Source organism: Momordica charantia, assembly GCF_013281855.1.
Source record: "Momordica charantia cultivar OHB3-1 chromosome 2 unlocalized genomic scaffold, Mcharantia_2.0 BLBB01000002.1, whole genome shotgun sequence".
NCBI classification, from domain to species: Eukaryota; Viridiplantae; Streptophyta; class Magnoliopsida; order Cucurbitales; family Cucurbitaceae; genus Momordica; species Momordica charantia.
The window spans coordinates 8,319,098-8,341,902 of NW_028275160.1; the positions used below are offsets into that span (position 1 = coordinate 8,319,098).

At 36.4% G+C, this 22,805-nt stretch overlaps 1 protein-coding gene across 13 annotated transcripts; it reads right to left on the reverse strand.

The window, feature by feature from the left end:
- Nucleotides 1-1,559: 1,559 nt before the first annotated feature.
- LOC111017167 (uncharacterized) lies at nucleotides 1,560-21,533 on the reverse strand. 13 transcript variants are annotated; one of them, XR_015789466.1, is made up of 9 exons: nucleotides 21,345-21,533; nucleotides 20,709-20,964; nucleotides 20,408-20,623; nucleotides 16,443-20,280; nucleotides 16,166-16,350; nucleotides 15,952-16,071; nucleotides 15,790-15,844; nucleotides 13,530-13,627; nucleotides 1,560-1,817 (listed from the first exon to the last, which is right to left on the reverse strand). XR_015789466.1 is itself a non-coding variant. In XM_022292847.2 (7 exons), the coding sequence occupies exons 4-6, from the start codon at nucleotides 19,734-19,736 to the stop codon at nucleotides 15,996-15,998; spliced, it is 3,555 nt and encodes a 1,184-aa protein (XP_022148539.2). In that variant the 5' UTR covers nucleotides 19,737-20,280; nucleotides 20,408-20,623; nucleotides 20,709-20,964; nucleotides 21,345-21,533; the 3' UTR covers nucleotides 15,545-15,844; nucleotides 15,952-15,995. The 13 variants fall into 13 exon arrangements, 2 of the variants coding, with proteins under 2 accessions (XP_022148539.2, XP_087977335.1); XR_015789461.1 differs by having other exon boundaries at nucleotides 15,932-16,071; XR_015789463.1 differs by having other exon boundaries at nucleotides 15,908-16,071.
- Between the last annotated feature and the right edge of the window lie 1,272 nt (nucleotides 21,534-22,805).

Here is a 22,805-nt window from a genome sequence, read left to right on the forward strand (position 1 = left end):
AATATCATTACTTATATATTCAAAGACTATTCTTATCTTTAATCAACATGAAATCACATATAATATATGGATTAACATGAGTATAAAATTACTACACAAGTTTCTGCAAGTTGCTCAGAGATAAAATTGTGAGAATTATCAATACAAGGTCTTACTTATATTTTGAATATTGATTCTAAAAGAGTTTAAAAGATTGTATTCCAGTTGTCCAATCGAGAAAAAAAAAATCTTTTTTTTCCTATTATTATGATAATTAGCCCATAAAATTAAACAAAAAAAAGAAATCTTAAACACACTAGATATGTTAAAAGAATATAGCATTTCATTCTTTTTTTTTTGGAAGAATAATATAGTTCTGAAAAAAAAACTGGAATTACGAATGCCAAAATGCCAAATCTTCCAAGTAAAGGTGTTTGTCCCTATATGAAACTTTACTGTATGTCCATTATGTTATTTGTTCTTCGTTACGAATATTGTGAAAATATATTTACAGTTCAACTAGGTTGTTTCCTAAACTTTCAAGAATTCAATATAAATATAATATCATGGTATCTTTTCTTCAAAAAAAAAAAAAAAAGAATATATAAGTATTCCTAAATATAAGTATGACAACAACTTGATGAAAATTTGAATCTACTTAGTTCAATAAAGCAAGGGATTCTTTTCGTAGTTCAATAAATGTAGTATTATATCCACTTGGCTATACTCTAATTGATCTTTTTTTTTTCCCTTTCGAGAGGACAAATTGCATGGGAATATGTTATTTAAATTAACTAACTACAACAAAAAAGAAAATATATATCAGCAACAACTTCCTAAAAATCAGGACTTGTACTAAAAATAGCTTTGCTCCTATGAGTTTGAAAACGATCAACGAAGAACTAAACTAAACATTCCTCTCTGCCAAAGAATTTGCATCTCTCCTGACATGCCAAGTTTAAAGCCACATTCTTGGAGAGCATCAACTCACGAATTTAGGAGTGATCGGTGAAAAGTAATTATTTTAATATTTAGTTACATTTTTTTCAAGTGATTTTCCTATCATTAAAAGTGATTTTGAATGATTTTTTTCTGGATAGAAAGTGGTTTTGAATGATTAATATTCGATTGCAAAGTGACTTTAGCATCACCAAATTAATAACATATATTAGAGTGAGAGAAAAAAATTTAGAAAGAGAAAGAGATGGAGACTAAAAATTTAGACAAATTACAAAAATTACAGCGACAAAAAAGTAATCAATAGAACAAAATAAAGATAAATAAAGTTAGAGAGAAAATTAGAAAGGAAAAAAATAAATTACTAGATGAAATTTAAAACAAGAAACATTTTAAAAAGTAATTTCTTGTAACTTTGAACCTTAGTAGATAATAGAAACTACTCCATACTTAACCATCCAGCTATGCATTGATTGACAAAGAAACCACCTTTATTTCATAAAAAAAAAAGAAGACTATCTTTTCAAAAATAATTTAAGTTAAATTATAAGTTTATAAGTTAAATTTTGTATTCAATAAATTCGTAATAAATCCCTAAACTATAAAAATGTCAATTCAAAAGATTCATAAAAATAAAAGATAAAACTCAAAAGTGAAGGATCAAAACGTGTTGGATACAAAATTAATTTGTTAAACATTACTAAAAAAAAAGAAGCATATTAAACAAGAGAGAAAATGAAATTAAGAACAGAAGGTTATTGAATCATTACAGCCATAATTATGGAATTATGGTCCAAAATTACACGTCAGAGAGAGAGAGCAGCAACAGCGAGATTGAAGGGTCCATGCAGAGTTGGATTCTGTAGCCCCACCTATTAATGCTTTAAATCAAATATGTTAAATAAAGAGTTAGATCATAAATAAATAATCATACGAATAAATTCACTGTCATATCTCCAAACTCCCTGTTCAATTCTTTTGGCCAAAAAATAAATTATGTATTTTATGGCAAGATTCTTGGCCAAACTCTTTCTTTTCTTTTTTGTTCTTTTCAATTATTGGGAATCAGAAAGCTTATTGAAGATGCAAAATATTAATAGAGTGTTTCAATCTTTAACATCAGTACTAAATGCAATAAAATTATGTTATCCTTCATATTTTATTGCCAAAGTAATCCTTAGATTCTATAAGAAAATCCACCATCCTCCTAAAAAGTTATCTACTCCATGCAAATGTGAAATTCTTTATTGGTGGTTTATTACAATCCTCCAAACAGTCCCCTCAAAGATTTATCAACAAGCGCATCTCTCAAGGTTCAAAGCCAAGGTCAAAACTCTGACCCTTGTAATTTTCAGACTCAGAAAACTAGGATTCATTCAACATTCATTTCCAACCAAAATAATGTTAACAGATTCCGTTTAACTATAAGAATCTTGACTATATCTAGCAATTTGAAATTTTGAACACCTCCTAAGATCTGAGGACACAACCAATTGGAACAAAATTCCAAACTTCAATAGTAGGAACAAACTTAATCAGAAGATGAGCTGGCCCAGCTCTTGGGGTTTTCTTTTTTTCCTTTTTAATCTTTTCGAGAAGATGCGAAGTTGCTCGAATTGGAGACAACTAAAAACATTAAAAGTTCCTAAATACAAAGTTTCTAGAGAGAGAAATATGAAAGAGAAGGGAGAACATTAATCCCATCACACCAATCCATACATAGACATACCTCTCTCCTGAGAAAGTAGGGAACACCCAACAAAAAGTATGTTCAACTAGCAGCAGAAACATTACTACTCACCAATAAACTCTAACCCCTTGAACAAAAGTTCACTAACATAACATCAATAACAAGATGCTCAGGAAATTAAAATATATATATATACACACATATGCAAGGACTGAAGTCTCGAATCGTTATCAATCAAGCCGAAACATGATGATGAAGAGGCTGATGAATAAAATAAAAAAACCTTCAGCTTTTATATGGGTCATTGAAAGAAATCAAATAATCTACAAGGTTGTGGCATGTTCTTATTACCAATTTTTTTATGTGGTAGTTTTATTGGTTGATACTTCGTGTAAAATTTCACCCCTTTTCCACTGTAGCTTCTCTTTTATCTAATTCTTATCTAATTGGAGAAGTTTTTTGTAACTCCCTTAGATCATAGTTTTCCCTTCCTTTTGTAATTCCATACCATCAATAAATGGTTTCTTATAGAAAAGAAAAAAAATATTAAAAAATCCCTCAAGATGGCCAAATGTTTCCAATACTGTGGTAGAATAAAGGTGCCTGAATACGAAGTTTCACTACAGATGCAAATATTTTTTAAAAAATCACATGAACATTCTTGCATTATTAAAAACTGTATTATGCGCTTATCCAGACTTCTGCTGTAATTCCCTCTTTAATGAAATTATTTTGATTCGTTTGCAAGCCCTTTCTTAAGAAGTATAGATCAAAGAAAGGACATATTTATTAAAATATAAATTTTTAAAGTATAAATCATTGTTACACTAGAAGGAGATTCGAAGCAAATAAGCTTATGTATTTTTATGCTTAAATTGGTATATTTCGCTCTCAAAATTTATTATTTTGTCCTACAAGTGTTTGATATATCAAACAACTTGTGTGTGACATACATCAATTGAGCTAACATGTGTCTAATACGTGTCCAATAAGTGCCGGACACGTCCAAGCTTCTTAGATTTCAATTTTGGTGCCCAAGGCAGTCCTAGCACAGCCTCCATGCATTCTAAATATGCTTAACAAACTGTCCATCACAAATACCTATATAAGTAGGCCAGGCCAATAAGCTAGACTTCGTGAATCCAAGTTTTCGATGGAGATAGGCTTGTGATTGTGTTGGAGTAAAAGCTAATTAAATCGTAAACTTAACTTTGCTCATGAGGCTTTGCGAAGTGGGACAGATGGATTGAAGGATGAATTCATGGAACTTAAGTTCTCAACTATTCTAATCAGAAAACCCAGGAGGCAAATAAATGCATCTAAGAATTAAGGCAGGCAACCCAAAACCAATGAGGCAAAATAAATGCATCCAGGCAATTAAGGCAGTGGCCATTCTCTTCTTCATTGTGGGTGGTACGATAAGTAGATTGATTGAACAATGAATCATTGGAGTTTTAAAAAAAAAAAGGTATCGCTCATTCATTGAGATGAAATAAAAGAATACAAAGGAGCATACAAAAATACAGTAATAGCAAAAGGAGCCAAACTAAAACAAAAATGGGCTTCAATCGAACAAAAAGAGACCTGACAGATAACTAAAAAAGTTCTTAACTACCAAGGTCCAAAGAGACATAAAATCTAACAAGAGACTAAAGCTCCTCCCCGGATCCTTCCACACCACTAAAGATTCTATTTTATTTCTCTCCGACCACAGACCCCATAAAATGGCACAAAACCAGCAAGCCAAAAAAACACCCCTCATCACAAGAGGGCAAGCTACCAGCTCTAGGAAGCATTTTGGAAGGTATAGTTATAGGAAACTCAGAGAGAAGGATAAGCTACAATAGGCCAACGGTAAACTCACTCTTTTATCCCAAAAAGAAGAAATAATTACATAATATGTTCAGGGCACTCAAAATCATTGAAACATCTTCTGGCCTTAAGATTAAGGGAGGACTCTAATATGTTGAATTAATATACCGACTAATTAAGTAGAGGACGTAGTAGAAGCTAGTCATGAAGCTAGTGCCTAAATTTTATCTTATTTGGGCTAGCTAAATTGAAAGATGTTTTTAGTCTAAAATTTACATTATGCTAAGCTGTTAACGAGTCTACCAACCTAGCTCATCTATATTTGCCATGCCTAGGCAAGCATCTACAAATTGAAGCGTGATCAGGCCTCTAGAAATTGAAGATCTTAAAGAACTGGGCAATTTGAGGAAAAGGAACGAAACCCTCATGTCAAAATGAGCTTGGCAGTTTCTTAAGGAAACTGATCAGTTCTAGCTGCAGTATTTATGCTAAGGAAGAAACAGAGTCATTACTAAAAGGATAATGTGGGAAAGGTATCATGCCCCTTTTTTTCCTTAGTTTGTTCTTTACTGCTAAGGGTGGGCAGAATATTTCTTTTTTAAAAAACAAAAACTTTGCATGGATACTAGAAAAGTTTCATAAACAATCAAAGTACAAAAACACCCTTTCGGAGTTCAAAAATAACCCCTCAAACCAAGAAAGATAGGTGACAGAACATTATTTCGAAAGAAATGCCCCAATCCCGAAATACATCATTTAGAAAATATATTGTACCAGAAGAAGATAAGATACAGGCTTTATGTTTAGCTATATTCAATCTTCCAACCATTCTAGAGATTTGTCTATGAAGATCCTTTGATTACTTTCACACCAAATTTCTAAAATTGTTGCTTTTTAGTGCATTCACCGAAATATACTCTTGAACTCCGCTCCTCCAAGAGGTCGCAAGATATTGTTTTTGGAACCTTTTGTCTAACACCCCAGAATCTTGAAAACAATTGCACAAGTGTTGCCACGCTTCCGAAAGTAAGAGCAATGAAAGTATGATACGATCTTGGCGTTTACTATCTTTCAACTTTCATACACAATCACAAACACTGTGTATTACAATCGGCTGATGTGCTCTCATTTACAAATTTTCAGCAATGTTTAAGCCACCATCAAGCGAGATCTTTTTATTAACACATTGAACTTCTTGGGAGTTCTAGACTTCCAGCAAGCTTTGCACGAAGATATGGATAATAAGGGAAGGCTAACAAGTTCCTTGTATAAGGAAGGCACCGACCATATAACTACTAGAAAGACTGGGGTAAACGTTCCATCAAAGCAAAGAACTAAATTCCTAAATTCTCTCCTGAGATTTCTTCTTACCGAACTCACTCAATTTTTTTTATCCCAAGCATCATAAATTGAGGAGACAATTATCTTTTTTCCCTTTATTTTTTTTAATGAAAAACCATACTTTCATAATTCAAATGAACAGGCAATTTGGACCAACAATATTAGAACCACCTGAAAATATCTGGAAACTTAGAAGAAAAAACAAATGATTTCCTAACTAAACATCTTTCCATAAATAGGTCCCACCTTCCATCTCATACAATACAACAAAACAAGAGAATTTGTCCCAGGAAAAGAACCCAAAATGAGATATTTCCCAAGAAAAACTCCTACTACAACTAGCAATGGAGAAACATTGCTAAATTGAAGGGAAATACTTTGAACCATTCTCATATTTAAGTAGGATAGGGAAAAAACCCCAAATTTTAGGAAGATGCCTGAGAGAGCAATTAATCACTTGCTGTTAGATATCCTATGGTGGTGGGTGGAACCTTAAGCTAAAAAGGGTAAGTGAAGATTGGGGTGAAAAACAAAGGGTTGAAAGTTGATACTGAGATGAAAACTAACCTACTTGGAAACTGAGGAGATTAGAGAAACATTAATGCACTAAAATGAGGAAGGATCTGTTTGGAAGGGCTTTTAACTATGGAAAAAAGTACTTTTTAAGTCTAAAGGAGTTAAAAGCACTTCTACCTCAAATGTTCATGTTTGGCTACAATTTGAAACGAGCAAAAACACACTTAGAAGTGCTTTTCAAAGAAACAACCCACTGGTGCTCTATCCGGTGCTTTTAGCCTAAACAGAGTTTTAAAACCCACATTTTTTTTCCTAATTACTCTGCACACATTTCCTTTCCCTATGTTAGATATCTTATAAATGATTAAATTTACCCTAACCCATCAGCTTGAGTTTTTTGCTTGAGTTTTTTGGTTTATTGATGATTAAGTCATATGTTTAACATGGTATTTGAGTAGGACCTGTGTTCGAACTCCTGTATTGTTCATTTCCTCCCCATTTAATATTGATTTTCACTTGTTGGGACTTATCCAAATTTTCAGACCCACGAGTGAATGAGAGTGTTATATCCTATAAATGATTAAATTTATCCGAACCCATCAGCTTAAGTTCTTAGATTCATTGGTGATTTTAATCATATTTAACACCCTAACTTCTCTACCAATGTGTTCTTCTTTCTCCACTAACTTCTCTCTACAAACTTTTTGTCGCAGATCTCTCATTACACCTTTTCTCTTACTAACTTCTATATTACACACTTTCTCTCACCAATTTCCCTCTACACACTCTCTCACTAATCTCGCTTCGCACGTTTTTTTACAAGTCTCTCTCCGTACCCACGACGTTTCACTAATCATCTCTCTATACACACACTTACTCTCCCTTATTTCATTTTTTATAAATTTAATAATTATCTTTTTTTATTGTTATTTTCATTATAGTAAACTTTTAGTGAGTGCAAGCTAAGTACTAGAAATCAAAATGCCCAAAGTAAATTAATCTTTTTATTTGATAGGCTGCAGTAGAAAAAATGTATTAATATGCCTATAAATCTCAACTGATGTCTACTTTGTATGAAAGCAAAGAAGAATCAAGACCATTTGTCTCTCCACTGTTTTCATTAATAAGAAATCGAACTTTCATGGAGGGAAATAAAATAATTTACAAGGGTATACAAATAACAGCTCAACAAAAGGACACCCCCTAGAGAAAGGAGCTCCTTGAATGACACCTAACTAATAATTACAAAATTCCTTCAAAACCCCCCACAATAAACTATTTTATTAAATCTAATAAGCTCTCAAATACTCCTTGCATCTCTCCACACCCTTGAAGATTCTACAGTTTCTTTCAGACCAAATTCACCACAAAGTAGGAAAAAAACAGGTCAAGTTCTCCCTAAAGATTCTCTCAAGGCAAATTCCCCCTAAAGATTCTATCGTTTCTATTTGTTCTTCTATTGTTGTTACAACCTAGAATTATAAAACTTTATTTTTCTTCATTCCATTATATGAAATATCTTAGTTAATTACAAAAAAAAATCCTTTCCAGAGAGGGTCATTAGTCACCTGTTGGCGAATGAGATTGAGCTGGAAATTTTGGATTTCTACCAAAACTTAAACACCAAAGACAAAGGCACCCTTTTTTTTTCCAACTAATCTTGAATGCAGCTCTATTAGCGAAGCAAAATCTCAATGCTTGGAAGGTATGTTTACAGAAGAAGAGATCCACAATATTGTATTCTCTTTGGGTAGCAACAAATCACTAGGCCAGATGGCTTCACTGCCAAGTTCTTAAAGAACTCATGGAACACCATCAAATCATACTTGGAAGATATCTTTACAGAAGAAGAGGATCTACGGTTGCATCACCAGTGCAAATTATTCCATCATCGTTAATGGGAGGCCTCGAGGAGGAGGTCTTCCGCATGGTGGCCCGCTATCACCTTTTAGGCTTTTCTCTTTATGATAATTTCGAACTATCTTTTTTTAATACGAAACCACACTTTCATTGAGAAAAATGAAAAGAAGAAGAACAAGGGCATTAAAAAAACGGCCCTACAAGAGTATGCCCACTAAAGAAAAGGGCTCCAATCCAAAAGAATAACACATGAATGATAATTACAAAAGGCCTTAGAGATTGAAGCTCACAAGGATATTAAACCTCGTCAGGTCCCAAACAAACCCCACAGATCTCTCCACCCCTAAAAATTCTATCTCAGTACTCGGTAGACTCCTATCTCATGGGACACTTACGGGAATGGATGACTAAAGCTATAAACATTGGAAAAGTTTCTCTTAATATAAATATAAATCATCTTCAATTTGGAAACGACACCTTACACTTCTTATCCATTGATTCACAATCCATCGTAAATTTGTTTGACCCCATCTCCCTATTTGAAAACCTCTGGTATGAATATAAATTACAACAAAAGTGAGATGTTGATTGTTGGGCATTAACAATTTTTTTGCTTGATAAAAAAAATTGCTTTCATGGAGAAGAAATAAAATAATGCAAATAATACAAAAGGTCATTAAAAAAAAACAGCCCAACAAAAGGGACACCCACCTAGCTATAGCTAGGTAAATAAGAGGTCCAATCCAAAAGAAAATGCCCTAAAGGATAATTACAAAATGCCACAAAAATAGATGCTCAAAGAGATGCATTAAATCTAACAAGACCACAACTCCTCCCATAACCTCCCTCGCTCCCCTAAGAGACTCCCCTATTCCTTTCAAATGATAACCCCCACTCAACAGCAAAAAAGGCACAATGCCACAAGATACGCCCCTTATCGCCAAAAGAGCACCTCCTCTATCATCAATGAACACTCACTATTTTGGGCAAGCTAACTAGAAAGGACTCCAGAAATCAAGTTTGAATTGAAGAGTCAAATGGACAAATTAGAGTTAAAAGGATTTGGCTATTCGTTATGGATGCACAGTGGGTTCTTCGCCAGTGACTTATCTTGGCCTTCCATCAGAAGTTCCTTGTGCTGGACTGCTGATAATAAAGGAGTTTTTACAGTGAAATCGGCCTTAATGGCTCTCACCTCCCCCTCTCCTAAGTTAAATGCAGCCACTGCTTCTCTAATCTGGAATTTCAGGGTTCCAAAGAAAGTTAAAGTTTTCCTCTGGACTCTCTTCTATAGGGGCACAAACACTGCTGAAAAAGTTCAAAGGAAACTACCTCAGTAAACCCTCTCTCCCTCTGTGTGCGGGATGTCTCTCAAGAACACAGAAACGGTGGATCACCTCTTTTTACATTGTCCCTTTGCAGCTAAAGCATGGAACTACCTGACATCTTATCTAGACTTGGCCCTTTGCTTACTAAGGAAAATAGATGATTTTATAGAAGAAGGCTTTGGAGGATCCTTGTTAAAAGAAAAATCTTTCATCCTGTGGAATTGTGGCGCGAGAGCTCTTCTTTCGCTGGTTTGGAAGGAACGGAACAACAGAATTTTTGCAGAGAAACAGAGCTCTATTGAAGAATTTTGTGTGAATATTAGGCATACGGCTTCTTGGTGGGCTTCAATCCACAAGAAGGCTTTTTGTAACTATGGTTTTCTTTTGACTCTTCAGAGTTGGAATTCCTTGATTGTATAGTATCTTAGTTTCTTGGGGGAGGGTCTTCTCAACCTTTCGCCCCTAGGTTGTATGCCTCTTTTTTGGACTCCTTTTCTTTTGGAATGAATCTTTGTTTATTATCAAAAAAAAAAAAGTCGAACCCTTTTGGGACCCCTATTTTAGAGAGAATTTGTCATAAGCTCCATAATTGACAATATGTCTTCATCTCCAAAGGAGGCCAACATACACTTATCCAAGCCACCTTATATAATTTGCCAATCTATTATATCTCTTCTACAAATGCTTTACTTTTGATAATGAAAGTTCTGTTTCTTATAAAAAAAAAAATGCTTTCTCGAATGCAGTAAAGACTTTGGAGAAGAGTGTAAAGAGATTTCCTGTGCAAAGGCCCTAAATTTGAGGTTGGCTGCACAATGTAAATGGGACGAAGTCAATTTCTGTGGGAGGCCTTTCTCCAAGAAGATCGTCGTAATGGCACAAAGTGGGAAAGAAAAATACTACCTTCCTCCATAGAGCCATACGGTCGTTCTCGTTCCCCACCCATACACGTTCTACCAAAGCTCCATGGCACTTCATCCAAGCTGAACTGTATCATCGGTAGGAAGATCATAATGAAACGGGGTAATGAAACAAATACATCCTTTTGGCATGATTGTTGGAATGGAGGGGGCATCTTGCTGTCACAACTCGAGCTCTTCAACTGTACAAACTCCTCAATTTCTAAGGTTCAATACCCATTTTCCTTTTTTAGAAAGAGAAACGATTTCATTAATGTAATGAAATGAGAGAGAGAGATATACAAAAGGGAAAAACATCCCGAATCAAAGGAGTTACAAAAAAGCTCTCTAGTTGATTTGATACCCATCTTCGTGAGCTGGGGAGTTGGATTTCTGGAAAGATGACAGGATTTTGAAATGGGCTACACTATCACACTTGCTATCCTGGGTGGTTCTCAAGGAGGAAGTTGATAGTTGGGCTTGGCCTTTGGAACCTTCATAGAAATTCAGTTAATCACTAGATATTGCTTTGAAGGTCAACCAAGGCTCCAAGCAAAATATTTTATACAGCATCATTTGAGATGGCATTTGCTCTAAAAAAAATCAATAGTTTCATATGGGAGCTTAACCATGGTGTATCAACACGAGTGATCGACTGCGTGAAAGGATGCCTTGTCATTTTACTTTTTTGGATAAGAAACTCGAAGTATAATCCAAAAAGAGGAGAAAAAAACTAAGGGCAAGGGTAGTATCTATTTTTATCGTCCAGGTGGGTTGCCATGTGCAAAAAGAGTTCAAATCTAAAAGCCACCTTTTTAATTTCTCCTCTTTTGCTTATTGCTATTGGGCTTATATGATGGAAGCTTTTGGATGGTCCAACATCCAAGACTTTTTGCCCTTTTGGCATATATCCTACTTGGCCATCCCTTTAGAGATGGAAAAAAGACCCACGGTTGTTTATCAACCAAGCCTTCTTTTGGATTCTCCAGTGTGAGAGAAACAACTGCATGTTCAACGACTCCACAATTCTTACAACAAATTCTTGGAATCGGTCCTTTTACCCCTTTATATTGGTGTAAATGTTGGCGTCCTTTCAAAAGCCTTACTACTCTTGCTTCTAGGTGGAGATGTTTTTGTAATCCACCTTAGGTGGATGGGAGGCCCCATCCTCTTTCTTTTATGTATAAATTTGTATTTCATCCCATCAATGAAATCTTCATTTCTGTCTCTAAAAAACTTTTGTTTTTAACAAGAAACAAACTTTTCATTGATAATATGAAAAGGAAGAAAATGTTCAAGAATACAAACTCCCAAAGAGAACAAAAAAAAGACAAAAAAAAAACACCCAACAAAGAACCACCATGAAAATGATACAAGAGAATAGAAAAAAATGCCAAAACCCCACACTACAAACTACAAAAGCAACCCACTAAACCTAAAGCCAAATTTGGAATGAGCAGACTTAAAAGGGGAAAAAACTTCTTCAGGGCTTGCAAAGTAATAACATAAGAGAAGTCTAAACAACCACCAAACAAACCATCAAACATCTAAGAGGTTGAATAGAAAAGAAAGATCTTCAATAATGTCTAAAAAGTCGACAGAATCTTCCGAGAAAAAGGAAGAACGAAAAGAATAAAAATCTCCAAAGTCGCTTCCTGCTTCTAAATTTGACTCTATGCTACTAAGACTGACTTCCTAATTTGACTCTATGCTACTAAGACTGACTTCCTGATCCTTTGAATAATCTGAAAAGTAATCTTCTAAAGCCTCGTTGACAATGCCTTCGTTAATTGAATGGATAACCCTTTGAGAAAGATGAAACTTCATTGAAAATTCTTGAAATTCTTCTTTTTGAACCTCAAAATCAACGGGGGAAGCTTTCGACAAACAAAAAACTTTCAGATCCTTGCTATGGTTAGGCACCATTGAATGTCCTTTCGAAATAATTAGCGTCAATGATTGATTTCTATGAGGGTGATCTCAAGTCCCTCAAAAGAGGGAAAAAAAAAATTTCCTAATTGTTGCAGAAGGAAACTCTTGAGAGGATAGGAGAATTGGAAGGGGGGAAGAGTTATTCGTTGAATAAGAGACCTGTCTTTAAAAAACTTATTATACATCTTAGATACTTGTTGACTCCCCAGACTTGGGTAGGTAAAAAAAAATGGACGAAGAAAAGGAAAAAGAAAAAGGAAAAATTTTTTGGATCACGTGGTGGTTTGCTTGGAGACTATGGTTAAAAAGATATCAAAGGCTTTTCAATGAGAAGTGCATGGGCTTGGGAAGAGGACCACGAATTCTTCTAATTATCATTTGTTGGTCATGATCTTACTTGAACAAGATTTGTCCTATTGGTTGTACCTATAGGTCCTTGAGTTCTAAAAACTTTGTAAATTCCCATGGGAAACTAATAGATTGTGGCTGTACCTTTTTACTAAACAAATATATATATATATATATAAATATAAATATAAATATAAATATATATATATATATATATTTATATATATTTCCAAAAAAGAAAAAAATAGAGATGAGAACGAATAAATTAGCTGGTGCATAGGACCTCTCTCTTACAGCACTTCCAGAACTCTTCTGCAAAATATCACCCCTTTTATTAATATCACTCTGTTGCAGTTTTTTAGGGTAATATATTTCACTTGCCGATTGAAGAAAAAGAGGTTAAGCATTTAAAAGAAACAAGATATGTCAAAACACGAGCTTTTGAAACTGGCAGAACTCTTCTGCAATATAGCTTAGCAAAGATTGAGGTCTGACACTGGCAGGTTAACCTATGAAGCAAAACTATGCTGATAGCAACAAGCAGGAGGCAGCTGAAGCTCAACGAAGAAGAAAAAGGTTTCTGAACCACGAGGGTTAATAAAAATTGTGGCAGAAGCCCACATAAGCTTAGTTCAGCCGTAATTGCTTTTGACTAAGAGGTCACGAGTTCAATGCCCCCACCCCACTTGTTGTACTAAAAAATAATAATAATAATAATTGTGGCTGGAAGCTGAGCGTAATGAAATATGTGAAAAAATAGTCAATAGTGCAAGGAACAGAATTTCAACATCAATGTAAGGTTATTAAACAAAAACACAGCAAAAGAAATTTGCAACTAATGCATTTTTACATCAAACACATTCTTACCACCTCAAACAAAGATGACTTGATAAACCTTTCCACAGAACTTTCAGCATTTTGGTAGTCTCCTTCGCCCAAGAAAAGTACAGGTCGAATTGAAAGATCTATTACGAAAAAGAAATTTTACCAAAAAAAAAAATATAAAATATAAAATCAACTCTAAGTATTGACCTTGGAAGCTTAAATAATTATGATGGAATAATCATCAAATATTCATTATGAACACAAACTTGGAAACGGTAATGAATTTCAACAATGAAATTGATGAGGATATAAGCTGTAAATACTTTGTAAACAGACTTGATCTAACTGCTAACTTCATTCCAATGGCTACTTAGTTAGTTAGTTGTCCAACGGTTACTTGGTTAGTTAGTTGCCACTTCAGTTAGTTCAGTTGTTACAGCTAGCTACTTAGGGCTGTTAGCTTGATTGCTCTATAAATAGTTGACAATAGTCTGTAAAAACAGATTTGATGAAATATACTCCTCAAACTTGATACTAAATCAGAAATTTAAACAAAGCTCATCCCATAAATCCTACATTAATTGGGAAAAGAGAAGTATTAACCCTCGTCCCCACTTAAGGAGATGAAAACTGACAGTTTTTACTATTTGTTGGACCAGATAAACGGAGGCATTAGGTCATGTAACAAAAGTAAGCAGGTTATTTATCATAAAAGTCATAATATTTTATCTTCTTTCCAAACCACCAATCATGACATAATGCTGTCAGCTATAGTTCCTTCTATGTATAAAGAAGCCACTAATATATCTTAGGTGGCATTGCAACATGTACCACAAAATTAACAGGTCCTATAGCAAGCTTCTCTTCACATGAAGTGCTGAATAACTTAACTTTAGAACCACAGTTGTACAACCTATTTTACAGATCCTGTTCAAGTAAGGTCATGTGCTGAATAACTTAACTAAACTCTTAAATGAAGAAACCTCTTCATTGATAATGAAAAGAGGATAACATAGGCACGTTTTATAATGACAACAATTATAAATTAATAATCTATGTCTTCTTAGATATCTTGCCTCCGTTCATCCCTTGTTATTCACAACACCAGCATGTAAATTTCCTCTCGATGTAATTTTTCTCCCCTCATACCTAGCTCAGATCTAATTCACCTAAAACATGATAGAGGAAATGTCTAAGAGGGAGTGCTCATAGTTTCATAGCAAACGAGTATCCTTTTTTTTATCAGAAACCTGAGCAAACGAGTATCCTAGATTTATCCCCAAAGAGAACTAGTGCCACCTTCAAACTTAACAAAAGTGTCATACTCCTATAATTAAATAAATATAGAAAGAAAAAAGGTTAAAATGATCACTGTTTAGGAGCTGTAATACAATAAGTTCACTCTGTACTCATGTTGCAATTTTATGTAAGGAGGATATGAAAAAGTTATCTGTTCTTGGTTAAATTCACCATTAAAACAATATAAGCACCAAAATACGTTCCAAAGTAAGTGCTTCAGAAGTCCAAAAGCTGGCATACGAGGACAACTTGAATATACACAATCAGTGGGTAGTTCTCTTACACCTCAGAACAATAATGAAATTAAAGTTATTTTTGTTGTTGTTTGAGTTTTGGTGGTGGTGGGGGTGGTATAAACTCCTTTAAAAGCAATAACTACTCAAGACTAACCGAACTCAGAGATAGCCCATTTGTTATAATAAGGCACTTCAGCTTTTAGCCTCGTAGTTCTATTGTTTCACCATTTTAAGCCAATAATGGAAAAAATACATCCCAATTATTGAACAAATGGTAGGAAAAAGGTGAAAAAAATAATAAAACTGGGTTATTAAAAACACTTTCCTGGAGAAATTTTGCTTTGAACAGAGGATACTTGGTATACAAGACATGAAGAGTTGTATCAAAATCTAGCATGTCAAATACTGATGCATTCAAGGACTCTCTCTTCCAGACAACAAGAGTCACCTACCCTAATGCCAAAGGCACACAAGCCCGAACAATCTTATTTGGTTTCAACACCCAAAAGAAATCTTCTCAAGTGAAAAATAAAATATGTTTCCCATAATGTTGATTGAAGTACCAATACGGTTTCAGATTAAATGGCATTTAAAGGTCGTGTGAGGAAAAGAGGTAGGTAGGAAGAGGAAAAGAACATGCCATCAGAACAATAAACACAATGAAGTGATAGCCATATACCAAACTTCTACTACATGACGTTGATGTCCATATGAACCCATTCCAGAGCCAAATATTGTAATCTAAAAACAAAACCAACAAACTTAACTGCCACAGAACTTCAGCCCCAAAAACCATCTTCATAGTTCATACATGGCAGCAACCTGAAATAACAGAACTAGCATAAACCACCCAAATGAAGAAAATAAGTATAGAAGGGGAATCACCTATATCACTAGATGCAATAATACCAAGGAAACAAAATTGGCACCCAGTAAAATAGAGTCCATGATTGTGATGAGACGAGTTGCAAATTTAATGCTTTTTCCCACGGCTATCAAGACCAACATTTTTTGACTTGCCATCTTCAGAGGAGTGATCCTTTGGAGTTCTACGAGAAAGTAATATACATCGAATTATAATTAACATAAACTAAAAAAAAATAAAACAGAGAAGCAGTTTTAGCAATAGGATGCGATATTTACACTTTATGTTTCTTTGCATTCTGTTTGATGCTCTGCACCATATCCATAGCCATCTTCTGGTGCTCTCTTGTTTGTGAATGCAGCTCCAAGCCTTCAACTGTTTCACAATCTAATTTACAAATTCTACACCAACCCATGCTGACTGGTTTCCTCTTCCTTGAGTTATCAAAAGATTCAACATCTCCCTGAAGGTTTTCAAAAGTCAGAAAACAAGGGATAGAAACAGAAATACAGGAAGATAAGAAAATATGTATAAATTTGGACATTGGAACTTAACTGCAAAAAATCTACCATCATCTGCAAGACCCTGACGAGAAAAACTGCTTCTAAACCCCGGTTCACCAAGTCGAGGATGGTTTGGCCTATGTCCTCCACCAAATGGCTCAAAGTTACCAAGCACCGACAAATCTCCTATTCGAGAATGACCAGGATGTGAACCAAAAGCAGCTGGCTCACCCAAACGCAAATGCCCAGGCAAGCTTCGAGGACCAAAATGTCTATCTTGTCCAATTAAATCACCAGTTCTTACATGTTCACTCATCCTAAAATTACCAGGACCCTCAAACTCACCTCTATGCAGATGGCTACGAAAAATAGGATATCTAGACTCACGGAATGAAAGTGGATCACCAAATTGACGAGGGAAGTCCTGACCATCAATTTCATCTGCTGACCCTGGAAACCCAGGATGACCTCCAAACCCACGTCCATGATATTCATGAAGAGGACTTCTTGGAGCAAATCCATCTACATAACGCCGACCATAACTCCCTGGTACAGGAAAATCAGAATGGCCACGAGCTCGGTCTGCTGGTCCAATAGAATCCTCAAAAAAACCAATTGGTCTCTCAGCATCTTGATGATGTAATACACCACCAATATGACGAGGCAAGATTCTTGAAGCAGTAGCACCATCAATGGTTAAACCAGTCTCATAATTTTGCCCATGCAATCCCCTGTCAAAGGGCCTCAAAGAATAATTTCCAATTCTCTGAGAGAGATCAGATTCCAAATGAGAAGGCCTCGGGAATTGCCTGAGAACATCTTCAGAGTCAGCTTGATTAATAGGACGCCGAGCTGAATCTAGCGGAAAGGGATTTAATTGTTCCTCGTGCCCACGTTTAAACCTTTCATCCATCAAGCCAAGTTTGGAAGAGGAGTCAGGACCTCGGGCACCATTTAAAGTCAACACGTTAGGAGGAATCCCTGGTAGATGTGGTGGACGATGTTCCATTGTTCCAAGAAGATGGGAATCAGGTCTAGCCCTTTGATTAGAAAATATCTCAGCTTCCATAGGATGAATGGGACGCTGAGCACCAATTTGAGCTTCATGAGAATGCAGCTGTACCCTAGAATCAAAAGCCCCTGGAAGCTTTGCACGGAAGTGTGCTCCAACAGGATCACCTAGAGACAGCTTTGAAACCCCTTGAGAAGTAGGTGGTTGGCTTAGACTATAAGATCCTGGAGGACCAACGGCTTGTTCCAAGGCTTGCTGAGGACCATAGTGACTTGGCCCCCTCCCAAAGGATGGAGCAGAAGCAGGTTCAGGAATGCCACCCGGAAGGAACGGTTCAGATGGATTAAAAGGTTGCCCAGGATGAGATACCAAGCCAGGAGCCCGAGGCCTAAGTTGCATGGAAGGATTATTTGAAACCTGTGAATGATGGAAGGGTCCTGGAGGAGGTGGTTGTAACAGAGATGCTGTCGCACCTTGTTGAAGTGCAGATGACGCATAACTACTTGGTGGTGTCTGATGTCTTGTATGAGCAACTAGAGAAGCTGGATGAGAAGGCTGTGCTGTGCCACTTTGAGAACCGTCAGTTTGAGAGGAATTTTTATCTTGATAGCCATGTTGATGCAACAGCTTCGGTTTTGTACTGTCAGGACTACTAACAGGGATTAAAGATGATGTAGTAGTAGTAGTAACAGCTTGTGGGCCCTCATCTGCAGAAGGGTGCAGAGTCCCACTAGCATCAGTCAGCATCCTCTTTTCTTCTTCGCTTTGTTCAATGTCTTGTGATGAAATCTTCTGAAGGAAACCTTCCTGACTTCCTTTATTCTCAATGGCAAGATCCTCCATTTTCTTAGGTTCAGTGCTAATATCTTTCTGGTCCTGAACTCTTACTTCTCCCAATTTATCATTGCTCGAATGATCAAAAGTACTTTTTGCTGCCTCTACCTTTACCTCAACCTGATTGATTGAAGGCTTACCATTGTCACCTACATGCAAATTAGAGTCTACTGCCCCCATTTGTGGAGCACTTTCAGCAGATGCATCAGCCTGAATAGTTTTATCCCCAGTAGTATATCTACCTTTATCACTGGACACCTTCAAATTAGTTATAGATTTTTCAGTCTTCAACTCACCAGCATCTGTCGTCCCCATTTTAGATGATACATCCAAATAATTTGCCGCTCTTTTGGCATCCTTTTGGGAAGATGATCCACCCTCTCGTCCATCCAGGCTCTTTTCCATTTTGCGTTCACCAAAACCATCTGGCATCTGCACCTGGTTATTATTATTACCAAATGCATGTCCCTGTTTCATAGTTGGTTGGTTAGCACCAAACTGTGTTGGCCTCACTGAAACACCAACCATAGATTGTGAATAAGACGGATTATGTTGCATGCCATGTGGCAAATTGATATTATGCTGCAAATGCGCATAACCATGATTATGCTGTGACAATGAACTTGGAGGTCCCTGTGGACGCATTTGAGGTGTCATATGCAGCTGGTGCTGTATAAACTGCCCTTGCTGTCCGAAATGCTGTTGTTGATGCACAACTTGCTGGGATGCAGGTTGTTGCACTGGCTGTATAACAGGACGCTGGTTTGCTGGCTGTCCAGGTTGTTGGGCCTGGGAGGGTACATGTAGCTGCTGTGCTGCAGAAACATTTTGAACCTGATTAGGTGAAGGCAATATTGGTGGATGTTGCTGGTTTTGGTACATAGGAGGTTGAGGTGGACGCATAGGAGGTGGTTGTGGTAATTGAGACTGCATTTGAACTGGTGGTTGGGATTGTTGGTGAGCCCCACCTTGCGGATGTGCCGGTAGGACACTTTGAGGAACTCCCAACTGCATTTGCTGGTGATGTTGCAGCTGAGGAAAAGAATGATAACCTGTTGCAGCATACGTCGGGGGATTCTGCGTTTGGGGTTGTGCATTAGGCGTCATTGATAGAGATTGGTTAATCTGTGGGTTAGGAAGCTGAGAATGGTGTTGAGCGGGTGGTTGTGAATGGGGTGGTGGCTGAGAAACAGGATGGTGCTGTGGATGGAAAGGAGGATGGACCTGTTGCTGAATTTTGGGCCTGGGAATGTGGCATCTGTGAATGAGGCTGCTGGTATTGAGGCATATGGACAAGTTGCTGCGAATTGGGCTGAACTTGTGGATATGCCTGAGGTTGAGATTGTGTTTGGCCATGAGCTGGTGGGTGACCCTGTGGTTGGATATGAGAATGTGGGGTTGCAGCATGATACAGCTGTTGCTGCGGATTAACTTGTCCCTGGTTCTGAGACTGACCAACTGCAGGCGTTTGGACGTGCATATGTGATTGAGAATTTTCATGTGGCTGAGTTAGTGGTTGAGGCTGTGGCAAGGATTGAGGCTGGGGTTGGGACTGGGGTTGGGACTGGGGTTGGGACTGGGATTGGACTGGAACTTGCGGTTGAGATTGAGGCTGAGGCTGGGGTTGAATGTACGCAGGTTGTTGCTGGGTAGCCATGTGGGAAGGAAGAGCCTGAGTTGGTTGTGGCTGCTGATACGGAACAGCCGTTTGCTGCTGATAAGGGTAGTAGTGCTGGTACTGCTGTTGGTAAGGATCATATCCAGGATACTGCTGATAGTATTCCTGATACTGTTGTTGCTGTTGATACCACTGTTCTGAAGTTGGTACAGCAGCTTGAACAACAGTTGGACCCTGGGAACTTGCGTTAGCCTGCTGATTGGTATCCTGTCCAGGAGCACCAACTGCAACACTCTGCGAAGATTGGGCTTGAGATTTAGCCATTCCAGACATGGAGGCAGACTGGACCTGATCAGTAGCAGCTGTCGTGCTACTCGCTGTGGTGCTTTGAGCACCGTCCCCTTGCTGTGCTTGAGGCTGCACACCCTGCGGTTCAACAACATACACAAAAGTTAACAAAAACACAAATAAAAATGAAAACTAGTTATTTCTATCTTTTTTTTTTCTCAAAACTGAATAGTAACTAAACAAATAAAAGCAAAATTGCACTCACTGGGCAAGTTTGTGCGTGCTCCTGCACTTGCCGGTGTACAAGTTGAATTCCGCACCGATTGCATAAAACAGGGGAGTTGCCGAAAGCACATCCTGAACAATGAGTTACACAATCGGACAATGGCCCTTGCCAAGTGCATCCACTCCTATGATACAAGCAATGAACCGCTATTTTGCCAATGGTTTCAGCAAGGGTTTTATTTGATTCGATAAGCGGCTGCAAGAGTGAAATTATTGGCATAAATATAGATAGATGTAACACAAGCACTAGAATTTATGACCACAGAAATAAAAGATATAACCTTAGAATCTGCTTCTGTAACTAAGTAGCCGTCGTATGGGCAAGCCCTGGTCGTGCTAACTACATAAGTTAAACAAGGCTTGCAATACAAGTGAGTGCACTGTGACTGTAATGCTTCATGTGGGTAAACAAGCAAGCGGCAGACTGGACAGAAATACTCCCCAGCCAGAGACTGAATGTTCAATATGCACTCGTTGTCAAACCCCATAACTAAGTTAACTTCCTGCTGCAATTTCTACCACGTCAATCCTCTCGACCTGAGTTCACAGAATCGGTAAGAGATCAGTGGAATTCAACAAAATAGAAGCAATAATTATCCAGATAAGAATTATATCTTATAATCGTATGTGATTTAGATGGGAATGAAATTCACTTAAACTACAAGCTTTTAAAATTAACTCCGATTGTGTCCGCTAAAGAAGAACAAACTCTAAAGATTGTAATCAATTACGAAGCACATTTCCAACATTTTCCCTAACCAATTCAAAACCATTCTTTCTCTTCTTAAGGCATGAGGGAACAATTAATTAATTTCTCTTCTTTCTAATTAACCCTAAAATTTTAATTTAGTTTCCCTAATGTTGTACAAGTAAAATAGAAGAGATAGAAGAGAGAGAGAGAGGAGGGATGAACGAACGATGGGGCTAGACAACGGGATTGCGCGATGACGGCAGTGTTGGGAAACGGTGGCTAGGCTGGGCGACGGTGGTGACGGTAGTGACGGCAGCGAGGCTGGGCGGCGACGCTAAACGACGGCGTTGAGGGTAATGGAAACAGAGGGTGGGGCTGGTTGGAAAGAGAGAGTGGAAGAGAACGGGTCGAATTGGGGGAGAAGGTCGTAGGGTTTCAAATTTTAATTAATTTGATTTACCTGAAATACAATTACGTGACTATATTTGCAAAGTATGTTACAGCTTCAAAACGTTGTTTTGGTCCGTTGGCTTTAGGTTGGATATACAAATTCAACGTTACGGTTTCGAATCTTGGTTTTGCGTTTCTAATAGATTTTTGTTTTATTTTTCTTTTGTTAATTTTTTGATAAAAATTATAGATATCAATTTATTTTTCCTAATTTATGAAAAAATTCAAATTAATATTCTAAAAAAACTGGGCAAGAATCTAATGGGAAAAAAAATCTAAATTCTCAAAAGTTAAAGATTTAGATAAAAATTTCTATTCAAAATTTTACTTCATACAGAATTAAAACGTGTTTCTCAAAAAATAAAAAAATAAAATAAAAGAAGGTTCATGGACCAAATTATGACTTTCAACAAAATACCTTTAATTTCCAACAAAAGAAAAGGTATAATTAAAAGTAATCTTTTATTTTTAATTATGACTTTTCAAAAAAAAATCATATATTCATCAAATAAATTTTTAATATTATTTCAACGACATTGTTTTATTAAATTTAATATTGATGGTCTAAATGTGTCAATAAAAATATCAATTAAAATGTAGTATACTTGACGGATATTAACAGTCAATATTTCTAATTGATCCTATTAAATCATCAACAAAAACAATAACTATTAACGGCTAATAAATGTCAACAATGCGTATTTAATTGACGGCTAAAACGCGTCAATATTGTCTGTTTTATTGACAATTTTTTAGCCATCAATAAAAAGGATAATATTGACGACTAAAGACCGTCAACCATATGAAAAACATGGGGACTACAAAAATTTACGGAATGTTACGTCATTGACGTCAACAAAAGTCTAAAAGTTGACACTCTATCGTGTCAATTTTAATATATATGTAAGTTGACATTTTATAAATGTCAATATATGTATTTTTAAAATAAAAATAAAAGAAAAACTAAAGGAAATGTGTATTCTTTTGTAGTTGTACTAATTAATATATATATTTTAAATAATTTATTTTAAGGTTAAAATTTAATTACATTTTTTTTAAGTGTCAACTAACAAAAAAAAAAAGGTCAACGTCGGCAAAGCCCAAATTTATAGCAGTGAAGATAGCCTGGAGAAGCTAGATAGCGAAGAAGATGGGTAAATGAACACGGAACGGAGAAGAACACAGAAAAAATGGAGATTAGCGACACTAAAATCCTCGACTGACGCAAATGAACCAA

Bases quoted from the DNA above. Each gene is read 5' to 3' on its own strand.
- LOC111017167 (XM_022292847.2), bottom strand. From the start codon at position 19,736: ATGAAAATTCTCAATCACATATGCACGTCCAAACGCCTGCAGTTGGTC. The intron at 16,351-16,442 runs GTTAAGTTCCAA...GAAAACCTTCAG, and splicing joins ATGATGGTAGATTTTTTGCA to GGAGATGTTGAATCTTTTGA. The intron at 16,072-16,165 runs GTAAATATCGCA...ACTTTCTCGTAG, and splicing joins AATGCAAAGAAACATAAAGT to AACTCCAAAGGATCACTCCT.